A 13,532-nucleotide genomic window follows, 5' to 3' on the forward strand; every position below is an offset into this window, starting at 1 on the left:
TCAAACCTGAACTGGTCCCTGAAAAATTGTGAAATTTTGTTGAAAATTGCTGCTGAACTTTGAAGCCCTCTGGTGTCTTCCAAAAGTAAAAACACGTCAATTTTATGATGCAAACATAAAGTGGACATATTGTTTATGTGAATAAAAAACAAAATTATTTGGAATATCCATTTTCCTTACAAGCAGAGAGCTTCAAAGTTAGAAAAATGCAAAATTTTCAAATTTTTCATCAAATTTGGGGATTTTTCACCAAGAAAGGATGCAGGTATCGACAAAATTTTACCACTATGTTAAAGTAGAATATGTCACGAAAAAACTATCTCTGAATCAGAATAAGTAAAAGCATCCCAGAGTTATTAATGTTTAAAGTGACGGTGGTCAGATGTGCAAAAAATGGCCGTGTCCTAAGGTGTAAAATGGCTGGGTCCTTAAGGGGTTATCAAGAAATAGAAAAACAGCAAATTTCTTCCAAAACAGCAGCACACCAACAATAACTTATAAACAGTGACTGTTTTCCTTTAAAGCTTTGATTAATGCACAGCCCCCTTCTATGAGTCATACAGAGCATCTTCAGCAGACACATATTCCCTATTATCCAATATCATAGTGAGACAAATGGCTTTACGCAATTGGTCAGTGTGCTCTACTGGAAATAGTTATTTTATTCCCCATAGTCATCCTTTTTAATTTTTATTTTGTTCTGATTTCCTTTCCAGACACCTTCCTTATTATTATACCTCTTCTAGAAAAAATAGCAAGCAAACAGATCCCTGCAGACCAAAGATGTACTAGGCCCATCAAAATTACTATTATGTATAAGTCCCATCTCTTTAAGGGGGTAATTTATTTCATTACATATCCTCATAAGGAAGTGGTAAATCTAACCAAAAGGGAGACCCATATCTTATCCCGGGCTGGAGTTCTTAGAGCTAATGTTTTCTGAGTGTCCTGTTTTGGCTCCTGCAGACTGACTGCTGGTGAGACACAAAAGAAAGCTGACCAGACGCCCAAAGCTGGCATCACCATGCTTCTTCTGAAGAAGAAACCTAAACTTGGAATTTACAGCCCAGCCACGTTGTCATTACATACGCCAGGACATCACTTTGCGCTGGATACACATGCATGATGCATCAATCTCAGAAGCTGGAGAGCCAGATATGGCCAACACTTTCCCCAGCATGGACTCAATCGTTTCATGGTCAGCATTTACCCTGGGGGAGGCAGAAACGCAGATGGGGAAGGAAGCAGGCAGGAGCTCTAGGAATGGGGCCTAGGGCAACACTAGGGAGCCCAAAATTTGTCTACAGGCTGCTATATGGAGGACACTTTTGGCCTTTCGGAGATAACATGGAACAAAACCAGGGGACTTGCAGCCGAGATGTAGAGGCAACCGGCAAAGGATCTTCAGGGAGTCTACAGAAACTTGAACTGAGGGGTGGAGAGGAATGTCTTGCTTTTATGTTCTCAGCTTTCCTGTCCTGCAGTGGGAGGTCCTCTCCAGGGGTTCTTTCACAGGTAAAATATAAAGGATTATGTACAACACAACAATCAATGACAAACACAAACGGTATTCAACAGTTTTAATATAGCACTTCATGGTACGTATAACATGAAAAAGTAACATATGATTAAACCATACAAAATAGAATGGTGTTGAAACAGAAATAAAAGCAAAATGGAAGGCTGGTGCACCTACATTAAAGGGGTATTACAGTTTCGGCAAATAAAACACTTAGTATAATTACAAAATTATGCCATTTTCTCAATATACTTTCTGCTTCATTTGTTTTGTAGGTTTCAAGAACTCTGCTTGTTATTTAATAGAAGCTGTCATTGTTTACTTCCAGTAGACTAAAATCTGTCCAGATGGCTATAGAGGTACATGGCTCTTTACATTGGTGTGTCTACTACATTACCGGGACAGAGTTTTGATCCAAACAGAACCAAGCAGAGTTGATACTTAAAAGTATATTGGAGAAGTCATTTACCAGACAATGAAAAGCATTTAGATGCTTAAACAACAATGCTCCATTAATTAATTTTATAGACAGATTTTAAAGAAAACCTGTCATTACTTTCATGCTGCCTGAACTACAAGTCATCAAATCAGAATTAAAGTGATGGCAGATTCTCTTTAAAGGTCTATTCACACGTACAGTATTCTGCGTAGATTTGATGTGCAGGATTTCAAGCTGTGTTCAGTCATTCAGTTTACATTGAAATCTGCAGCAGAAAATCCTGCGCAAGATACCGTAGGTGTGAATAGACCATAAAGAAGTACACCGAGTGCATCACCAGTTGCAATATGAAAAAATCATGTGCTAAAAAAAAAAAAAAAAAAAAAAAAAAAAAAATGCATGTGCTTGGAGCTTTTGCAGACAGTCATTACAGAAAGTGATATTACAGCAGTTTGGTATTCTCTTAGTACAGTACATCAATGCAAGTTTTATATAAATTTAGATATTTACATTAAGGTTGTAAAAATGTTAGTGTCGTTTTAAGAACGATATATTTACCATTAATAGATACCAGTGGTGTACACATGCAAAATGTACATTTATGGTCTATTCACACGTACAGTATTCTGTGCAGATTTGATGCGCAGGATTTTCTGCTGCATATTTCAATGTAAACTGAACACAGCATTAAATCTGCACAGTATATTGTACGTGTGAAGAGACCCTTATAGGCGTTAGAACACCTTTACCCTTACAGTCACTACCAAACATACCCTTTAGGTACCCTTTCAAGAGAAACTGACAGATTGATCAACCCCACTAACCTGAATGTGGTTAGTGTGGTTATAGCACAATCTTGCAAATGAGCTCTTGACTGCACTGGAGGCGGGTTTAATAACTATCTGCACCTCTGGCGCCACCCCACTTAAGAAGTAAATGAATATTGATGAGCGGGACAGCGTGAACAGAGTCTTCAAACCCACCTCCAAGTTAAAAGTTCATTTGCATATTCCAAGATTGTGCTATACCTTGGGAACGGCTAAATGGATTGGAGGTAAGGAATACATAATTTTACTCAGGATCAACTACACTAACCACCTATAAATTTGGGTTGGTGGCAGTTGATCCATCTGTCAGTTTCCCCTTTAACATACCACACTATATATCTATATTGTCTCTTTTTAAATACACGTTAGGTAGATGCCATTGTTACCCAGCGATGGCACAAAGTGTCTCAATCTATATAAGAAGTGTACATAGATTTACTATACGAGATGTAACAAACTTCAGTTTGAGAACTAAGATTTGCGTTCTTGGGATGCTTTATGAAGTCTAACTGTACCCTTATAGCATTACTATAATTCACGCTGCAAACTTTTCCTACCTTTAGCATGTACATTGGAAAACCTCCCAACATACATGCTGAAAATCACCATAAGGGTCCAAAAAGCAAGTGTGTCCTTCTGGCCTATACATATACATAAAAAGTACAGAACAGTGTAGTAGACTTCCTGAAGCATTTTTTTTTTTAAAAGATCCCAGATACCAAAAATGCAGTGCAGAAAAAGCCCTATTTTCCATTATTTATTGTCAAGTTGGTTCAAGATAAGTGAGTAACATTTGATGACAAAATTGTAAAAGTATCCCTCCAGGGATACTTAAACAATTTTGCAGATGGGCTTGTGCACAATACTTTTTATGTCTTAGGTTTGCCTCAGAAATAGTACTACCCAGTATTCAGATGGCGGCTATTCACGATGGATGCCACACCATGGGGGGAGGGTAGGACTGGAGAGACCATGAAGAATTTATGTGCCCTCTTCAATGCTGCAACTTTTGTATGTAGACAATTCTGTAGTTTGGCTGCAAGTCCTGGCTGGACTATAGGTATAATGACCCAAATTGGCAGCATCGTAACGCTGACAGTGTGAGTCTCTAGAGACATGGTTGGGCCAAGACTATCACCATTCGAGAGACTGGATTAAACTCGATTTAATATAAATTTGTGTCATTAGATTTTTCACATAAAGAGTTGATAAAGAAAGATTAAAAAGGGGTTATCCAGGATTTAAAACAGGAAAGAGAAAAAACAAAACAAAAAACATAGCCTTCGTTCAAAAACAGCACCAAACCGGTCCCTAGGTTGTGTGTGTTATTACAACTCAGCTCAATTCACTTTGAAACAGAGGACATGAGTGGATCTGTTTCTAGATGAAAGTAGCCATTTCTAATCCTGATAACCCCATTCATCACCAGCATTTGATACTCCTCAAATTTGACATGCAATGTTAGAGTTCTACAGATTGTGTTCTCAAATTATTTTTTTATTTGAAGGTACTTTTTATAAAATTGTTGAGTTGATATATATGCAGCACATTACACTACATATCCATTCATGTGAAAACATTGTCAGCCTACCTACATATAAATATTAAATGCAGCCTTACCCAATATCTGATGGCCCCACAATATAGGTTACATTTTCGGTACAGATAGTGAGGTATGTGTACAATGGTACACATTTTACAGTGGAGTGACAATCTTCATCACTGATGACTTACCATGAAGACATACTGTATTATCACATTATAAGGTTTTTATATAGTAGATTTAAAAAAAAAAAAAAAAAAAATAGTATCACAAGCCCTGTAGAAAATTTCTAATCCTACCCATTTATATATCAATGTCTTCTTGGCTACCTGCACGAAAGAGACAAAATTGGCAAACTGTTATAACTGGACGTTTAAATTTCCATTACATCGACGATGGTGGTGGGTCTTCAGGATTGGATGGTTGTGGTGGACGTAGGTCTGTTTCCTTATAGACAAACCATGCATTTCCTGCCCACAAAATCAAATTCAAGAAACCAAAAGCCTAAAAGACAAAAAACAGGGTTTATTTTATTTCTTAAGTTTTCATGTGGAGTCGACAGGGGGGGGGGGGGGAAGAGAAATTATATTATATATATATATATATATATATATATATATATATATATATATATATATATATATATACATATATACATATATATATATATACACACACACACACACACACAAAAAAAGTTATAGAAAAACACAGCACAGCTTTCCTTTTGTAATTTTCACTTGAATAATAAATAAAACCTGCATTTACTGGTTGCTATGGGTAACAGTCTTGTATACTAGACTACCAACGACTGTGGATGGCCCTTGTTTACGGAAACTGTCTCTAGTGACGTGCAATTAAATACAATGCAACAGTCCATTCATTTTTATGAAATTCATCATGTAGGACAAATATGACATTTTAACTGTATTTTTAGGGGTCAGTACTACTATGGTGACAAATATTGAATGCATTTTATGGGGCAATACGATCACAACAATACCCATCAACAATTTACACATCTATTAAGTTTTATAACCCCTTAGGGACTCAGGATTTATCCAGTTTCGTTTTTCACATTTTAGAAATCATAACCCTTTCAATTTTGCACCTACAGACCACTTTTTCTTTTTTGCGCCACCAATTCTACTTTGTAATTACATCAGTCATTTTACCCAAAGATCTGCGGCGCAACAAAAAAAAAAAAAAAAAAATCACTGTGCGACAAAAGCAAAAAAAAAAAACGCCATTTTGTAACTTTTGGGGGCTTCCGTTTCTACACGTGCATTTTTCTGTAAAAAATTACCTCTATTTTGTAGGTCTATACGATTAAAATAATACCCTACTTACATGCACGAAAATAAATAAGTTTAAAAATGTCCTCTTCTAACCCCTATAACTTATTTTTCCGCATATGGGGATCTGAAGTTTTTATTGGTACCATTTTTGTTTTGATCGGACTTTTTGATCGATTTTTATACATTTTTTTTTTTTATGTATAAAAAGTTACCAAAAATATGCTCTTTTTACGTGCATACAATTGACCGTGCAGTTTAATTAACAAAATAATTTTTAGAGTTCGGTCATTTACGCTGTTTATATTTATCTTTATTTCCATTTTTTTTTTTTTATGGGAAAAGGGGGGGGGGGGGGGGGTGATTCAAACTTTATTAGGGAAGGGGTTAAATGACAAATTTTTTTTACACTTTTTTTTGGCAATATTATATCTCCCATAGGGGGCTATAACATGCAGTACATTGATTGCATTGATCAGTGTTATCGGCAGATCTTCGTGAGATTCCAGGTGTGTGAACCATAATATGGGACACATAAAATGAGGACTTGGCTCCAAAGAGCTTCCCCTCCAATAAGTTTATGGTATGCCAAGGCAGAAGGATTTCTTAGTATAAGGAATTTATTGCAACAATTAGTTTCAAGCCTTGTGCAAGGCTCTTCTTCAGGCATATAAAATACAATGCAAACACTCGTGGTTAAAAAGCCCGGGCTCACTCTGCATCCGGGTAAAAGGTCATCACATTAAACATATTAAAACATCATAAAAGCAGAAAGCCAGGGGGAATTTTTTTTTATAAATTATACATACAGTATATATATATATATATATATATATATATATATATATATATATATATATATATATATATATATATATATATATATATATATATATATATACACATACATACACACATACATATACACACATACATATACACACATACATATACACACATACATATACACACATACACACTCAAACAAACATGTGAGCAGAACCATTATAAGATATATGTGCCAGAGGACTGTATTAGCAGCGCTGGAGGCTCCTGGATGGGCTGCTTGTCATGGAGCTGTAAGTTGCTACTGTGTAGCGATTTGTAAAACATCATAAAAGCAGAAAACCAGGAGGAAAAATTTATATACACTCTCAAAAAAACATTTGAGCAGAACCACTATAATATATATATGTTGGAGTACCAGAAGACTATTTTAGCGGCGCTGGAGGCTCCTGGATGGATTGCTTGTCTTGGAGCTGTAAGTTGCTACTGCGCTACTATGTAGAGATTTGTAAACAAAGGAGGAGCACCAAAAAGCGCTAGCACATGGCTCCAATTCACTAGAGCGCATGCGCTACTATGTAACAGATTGTTGTGATGCTTAGACAAAGTAGCCGTTCACCACGTTGTCTTTACTCAATGAAGTGTTCAAAGGAGAGTTGAATCTAGCGTGTGTTACTATGTAGCCACAGCGCGTAAGATGTCAGAGGTTAGAGCGCAACGGCTCCACAGTACGGGGTAAACAGCACAATAAGGCATACGTAATAGGACATACTCAAGTAAAACTGGTGATATGGATAAAGGTAAGATTTGTTAAAAAACACACTTTTTTCCTCTTATCTTCATTAATATGAAAAAATTGATTTAAGGAAAGGAAATTAATTCCCACATAGGAATAGCAGTTTCTACATGGATCAATTCTAGTATAGAGCACCAAAAAGGCAACCACATAAAACCATAAAAAAAATAATGATACCATTATCAATATAATATGGTAATAATATCCCACTTATTGGATATATTTAGCTTTTTTTTTTTTTTTTTTTATTGTTTTTATGTGGCTGCCTTTTTGGTGCTCTATACTAGAATTGATCCATGTAGAAACTGCTATTCCTATGTGGGAATTAATTTCCTTTCCTTAAATAAATCTTTTCATATTAATGAAGATAAAAGAGGAAAAAAGTGTGTTTTTAACAAATCTTACCTTTATCCATATCACCAGTTTTACTTGAGTATGTCTGTCACGATGCCGGCTGGCAGGTAGTGGATCCTCTGTGTCAGAGAGGGATTGGCGAGGACCGCGCTAGTGGACCGGTTCTAAGTCACTACTGGTTTTCACCAGAGCCCGCCGCAAAGCGGGATGGTCTTGCTGCGGCGGTAGTGACCAGGTCGTATCCACTAGCAACGGCTCACCTCTCTGACTGCTGATGACAGGCGCGGTACAAGGGAGTAGGCAGAAGCAAGGTCGGACGTAGCAGAAGGTCGGGGGCAGGCGGCAAGGATCGTAGTCAGGGGCAACGGCAGGAGGTCAGGAACACGGACTAGGAACAGACAAGGGAACGCTTTCACTAGGCACAAGTGCAACAAGATCCGGCAAGGGAGTGCAGGGGAAGTGAGGCATAAATAGGGAGTGCACAGGTGGAAACTAATAAGCTAATTGGGAAGATTGGGCCAGGCACCATCATTGGTGCACTGGCCCTTTAAATCGCAGAGACCCGGCGCGCGCGCGCCCTAGGGAGCGGGGCCGCGCGCGCCGGGACAGGACCGAGGGAGAGCGAGTCAGGTACGGGGGCCGGGGTGCGCATCGCGAGCGGGCGCTATCCGCATCGCGAATCGCATCCCGGCTGAAGGCGGGACCGCAGCGCACCCGGTCAGTGGATCTGACCGGGGCGCTGCAACAACGAAGATGAGGCGAGCGCTCCGGGGAGGAACGGGGACCCGGAGCGCTCGGCGTAACAATGTCCTATTACTTATTGTGCTGCTTACCCCGTACTGTGGAGCCATTGCGCTGTAATCTCCTACATCTTACGCACTGTGGCTACATAGTAACACATGCTAGATTCAACTCTCCTTTGAACACTTCATTGAGTAAAGACAACGTGGTGAATGGCTAATTTGTCTAAGCATCACAACAAACTGTTACATAGTAGTGCATGCGCTCTAGTGAATTGGAGCCATGTGCTAGCGCTTTTTGGTGCTCCTCCTTTGTTTACAAATCACTACATAGTAGCGCAGGCGCAGTAGCAACTTGCAGCTCCGTGACAAGCAATCCAGGAGCCTCCAGCACCGCTAAAATAGTCTTCTGGTACTCCAACATATATATTATAGTGGTTCTGCTCACGTTTTTTTGAGAGTGTATATACATTTTTCCTCCTGGTTTTCTGCTTTTATGATGTCTTACAAATCGCTACACAGTAACGCAGGCGCAGTAGCAACTTACAGCTCAATGACAAGCAGCCCATCCAGGAGCCTCCAGCGCTGCTAAAACAGTCCTCTGGCACATATATCTTATAATGGTTCTGCTCACATGTTTTTTTTGAGAGAGAGTGTGTGTGTGTGTGTGTGTGTGTGTGTGTGTGTGTGTGTGTGTGTGTGTGTAGATATATATATTATTTTATCCCCCCCCTGGTTTTCTGCTTTTATGATGTTTTAATGTTTAATGTGATGACCTTTTACCTGGATGCAGAGTGAGCCCGGGCTTTTTAACCACGAGTGTTTGCATTGTATTTTATATGCCTGAAGAAGAGCCTTGCACAAGGCTTGAAACTAATTGTTGCAATAAATTCCTTATACTAAGAAATCCTTCTGCCTTGGCATACCATTCACTTACTGGAGGGAAAGCGCTTTGGAGCCAAGTCCTCATTTTATGTGTCCCATATTATGGTTCACACACCTGGAATCTCACTACAAGTACTGAGTGTCTAGTACACTCAGAGGGGATCCTGAAGCTGCTGACCTCACGCCGACTAAGCGATATTACACGCCAACGTAGGTGTTGTGCCCTCAGGACAATACCCTCTGGTAAGCATAACACTTGTTTTCTCAAGGGGCTTACCCATCATAACATACCACACTAGGAGCGCATATTTTTTTTCTCTTTTTTATATATCGGCAGATCTTAGGAATTGAGGTCGGTTGCGCCGGAGGCAGGTAAGTTTGAAAAATACCCATTAACCCCTTCCATGTTAAAAGTTTAAATCACCCCCCCCCCCTTTTCCCAAATTCCGTATAAAAATATGTGGAGAAATAAAAATAAACGTAGGTGTATCACCGCGTGGGTAAATGTCCGAACTATAAAAATATAACGTTAATTAAACCCCACGGTCGATGGCATATACATAAAAAAAATAGCAAAGTCCAAAATTGCGTATTTTTAAGTACAAAAACGGTACCAATGAAAACTACAGACAATTGGTGCAAAAAATGAGGCATCACACATTCCATATACGGGAAATAAAGTTATAGGGGTCAGAATTTTAAAGGAAGTTTGTCACCAGCACTAACATGTCGGTACCGACAGTGCCGGTGACACTGATAACAACAGTACTCACCTTGTCCCGTTCCGTGGAGGGGGGGGATCTTCAAAAAATCTCCACCGTTAGCTCCACTCCAGGCACCCGACTTCGTGCACGAGCGGAGCTTAGTGACGTCACCACTGCTGTTCTCTCACAGCCGGAGCTAGCAGGGAGCAGGAGCGGTGACGTCACTAAGCTCTGCCCATGCCCCAAGCCGCTGCTGCTCACTGCTGGGTCTTGCAGCAGCGGTGATGTCAGTAAGCTCCACAGAGGAGGAGATTACTGAATATCCCAGAATGGGACAAGGTGAGTACTGTTGTCATCAGTGTCACCAGTGTATCGACAGGTTAGTGCAGGTGACCCTGAAGACAGATTTCCTTTAAGTTTACTTGTTTGCATCCCAAAAAATTATTAAATAGAAGTAAAAAAAAAATCAAACCTATATAAGTTGGGTATCATTTCAATTGTACGGACCTACAAAATAAAAGGTAAGGTATCATTTTTACCAAAAAGTGCTCTTTTTTTCAATTTTGCCCCACAAATGTATTTATTTATTTTTTTTTTACTGGTTTCACTTTTTACTGGAGAAATTATTGATGTCATTACAAAGTAAAATTGGTGGCGCAAAAAACAAGCCCTCATAAGTCTGTAGGTGAAAAATTGAAAGAGTTATGATTTTTAGAAGGTGAGGAGGAAAAAAACTAAACGAAAAGAGCACAAATGGAAAAAAAAATGTGGTCCTTAAGGGGTTAAATAAAACAATGTAAACAAAAACTAACATCAGTGGTATCACTGTGCGCGTAAGTGTTCGAACTATGAAAATATAATGTTAATCAAACTACCTGGTCAATGATGTTAACGTAAAAACATACCAAATTCTAGAATTGTGCATTTTTAGGTCCCTTTATATATCAAGAAAAAAAAAAGATAGCAATTTTAAGTCCAATCAATACAAACATTGTACCAATAAATACTATGGATCACAGTGCAAAAAATAAGCTCTCATACATCCTTGTGAAAGAAAAATAAAAAATAAAGTTTTAGGGGTCAGAAAAGGACAATTTTAACCCGATAACGACCACGGACGAGTATAGACGTCCAGGTTGGCGGGCGTTCCCGCACCTGGACGTCTATACTCTTCCATTATTCTCGTGGGTGCTGCCCAGTGCACCCACGAGATCGCGGCAGGGACTCTGCTGTATCACACAGCCGGGACCCTGCTGCACTGCCAGGACCGAAGTAAACTTCGGTCCCGGCAGTTTTAACCCTTACAGCCGCGGTCGGAAGTGACCGCGGGCTGTAAGTGTTATGACAGAGGGAGGGAGCTCCCTCTGTCACTCCTGTAGCACCCCGCATCGCGATCGCGGGGTGCTGTGTGTGGCCGCGGCTGGCCGGGACCTGCCGCACTGCCGGGAGTGAAGTGAACTTCACTCCCGGCAGTTTAACGCTTACAGCCGCGGTCAGAAGTGACCGCGCGCTGTAAGGAGTTCTGACAGAGGGAGGGGGCTCCCTCTGTCTCCTCTGCAGCACCCCGCAGCGCGATCGCGGGGTGCTGTGTGTGGCCGCACTGCCGGGAGTGAAGTTCACTTCACTCCTGGCAGTTTAACCCCTACAGCCGCGGTCAGAAGTGACCGCGCGCTGTAAGGAGTTCTGACAGAGGGAGGGGGCTCCCTCTGTCTCTCCTGCAGCACCCCGGAGCATCGCGGGGTGCTGCTGCATACCCGGGCAGCCGGGGGTCTTACAAAGTCCCCCAGGTCTGCCCTGGGTATTGCCTGCTAGTGTAATATGCTGCATGCTAGTGAAAACTGGCAGGCAGCATATAACTGCAATGCTTTGGAATACTAAGTATTCCAAAGCATTAAAAAGTGTAAAAATAAATAAATAAAATAAAAGTGTAAAAATAAATAAAAATGTAATAAAAGTGTAATGTATATATATATATATATATATATATATATATATATATATATATATATATATATATATATATATTAAAAATACATTTATTAAATGAATCTAATAAAAAAAAAAAAAAGCATAATGTGTAGGATCGCATTGGCGGACATCCGCAGCATGTAATATGCTGCGGATGTCCGCCACGTGATTCTACACATTATGCAGCAGTCACGGTAATGAGCTCCCTGCTGCGACTGGGTAGCTTTGTGCGTCCACTCATAGCGGCGGATTTTCCGCCAGCAGTCATGAGCGGACACACTGATCTACCCAGCCGCAGCAGTAATGGATATATTCGCCATGAGTGGGAGTGGGTGCATTTCTTTCAATATCAGAAGTGATGTACAAAAAAAATGCCCCCCAAATGATGCATTTGTGAAAAATTGCAATTTTCAAATTTTTAACACTGACTTTGTAATAATTCCTGCCAAAAAACTATGGTGTTAAAATACTCACTGTACCCCCTAGCGAATACCTTGAGGGGTCTAGTTTTTAAAATGGGGTAATTTGGGGGGTGTTCCTATGTTCTACTACCTTTTAATTTCTGCAAACCTTGCATAGCACATAAAAAAAAGATGTACTTTTCAAATTTTCAAAATTTCAAGTTAAATTGTTAGGGTTCTAACTAATTTAAAATGTTAATTAAAAACAAAAAAATGACGTCAAAATAAAGTAGACATCTGAAAGTATAAGTTTCATAAACTATTTGGTCAGTATGTATAAATATATGCAACCAATTAGTGTTAAAATAGCAAAAAATCTTATTTTTTTGTAAAAATTTCATGATTTTTTGCATTGTAAAAAAAAATTACAAATGATATCGGCTTACTTTTACTATGTACATGAAGAACGACTTGTGACAAAAAAAACAACGTCAGAATTATCGTGATTGGCAAAACGTTACCAGAGTTATTCTTTAATAAAGACAGACATCCCCGATTTGAAAAAAAAAAACCAGGCCTGGTCTTTCAGGGGCGTACAGGTTTATTTGCATTGGTCCTTAAGGGGTTAAGCACTCTGGGGGAGATTTATCAAAACCTGTGCAGAGGAAAACTTGCCCAGTTGCCCATAGCAACCAATCAGCTTGCTTCTTTCATTTTCATGAAGGTCTGTGAAAAATGAAAGAAGCGTTCCGATTGGTTGCTATGAGCAACTGGACAACTTTTCCTCTGCACAGGTTTTGATAAATCTCCCCCTCTAATTTTTGTACAAAACATTTCTTAAGAGTAGTAAAATAAAACCTATATAAATTGGGTATGGACCTATAGAAAACAGATAATACAATTTTCAGTAAAAATTACATGCTGTGCCCAAAAAAGGCTTCTGTTTCTTCACAGCGTGTAATTTTTAAAAAATTTTGCAGGAATTTAACAGTAATTTTGTGGTAAAATAAGTGATGTCATTACAAAGCACAAAAGATGGCGCAAAAAACAAGCCCTCATATGGGTCTTTAGGTGGAGAACTTTATTTTTCCCACCAATTAACACACACATTCATATATCTTTCTCATTTACATGTGAAGTCAATATGGAATTTATCTTATACACTCCTAACTTTTTCAATTTTCTGCTCTTGGCAGGACAGTGAAAAGAGTTACACAACATCAGAGGGGGGGACTCGAGTAAAAAGGCCTAGGCGGCAATACCATAGCACATAGA

At 39.3% G+C, this 13,532-nt stretch overlaps 1 protein-coding gene across 1 annotated transcript in view; it reads right to left on the reverse strand.

Annotated features, from left to right (window-relative positions):
* Positions 1 to 1,563: 1,563 nt before the first annotated feature.
* The window catches only part of SYPL1 (synaptophysin like 1), a 33,547-nt gene continuing 21,578 nt past the window's right edge, over positions 1,564 to 13,532 (reverse strand). Inside the window, exon 6 of the mRNA XM_056573577.1 lies at positions 1,564 to 4,832. Within this exon, the coding sequence (XP_056429552.1) occupies positions 4,713 to 4,832 (120 nt within the window). The 3' untranslated portion in view covers positions 1,564 to 4,712. The remainder of the gene's footprint in view (positions 4,833 to 13,532) is intronic.

This window comes from Hyla sarda, chromosome 4, assembly GCF_029499605.1.
Source record: "Hyla sarda isolate aHylSar1 chromosome 4, aHylSar1.hap1, whole genome shotgun sequence".
Lineage (NCBI taxonomy): Eukaryota > Metazoa > Chordata > Amphibia > Anura > Hylidae > Hyla > Hyla sarda.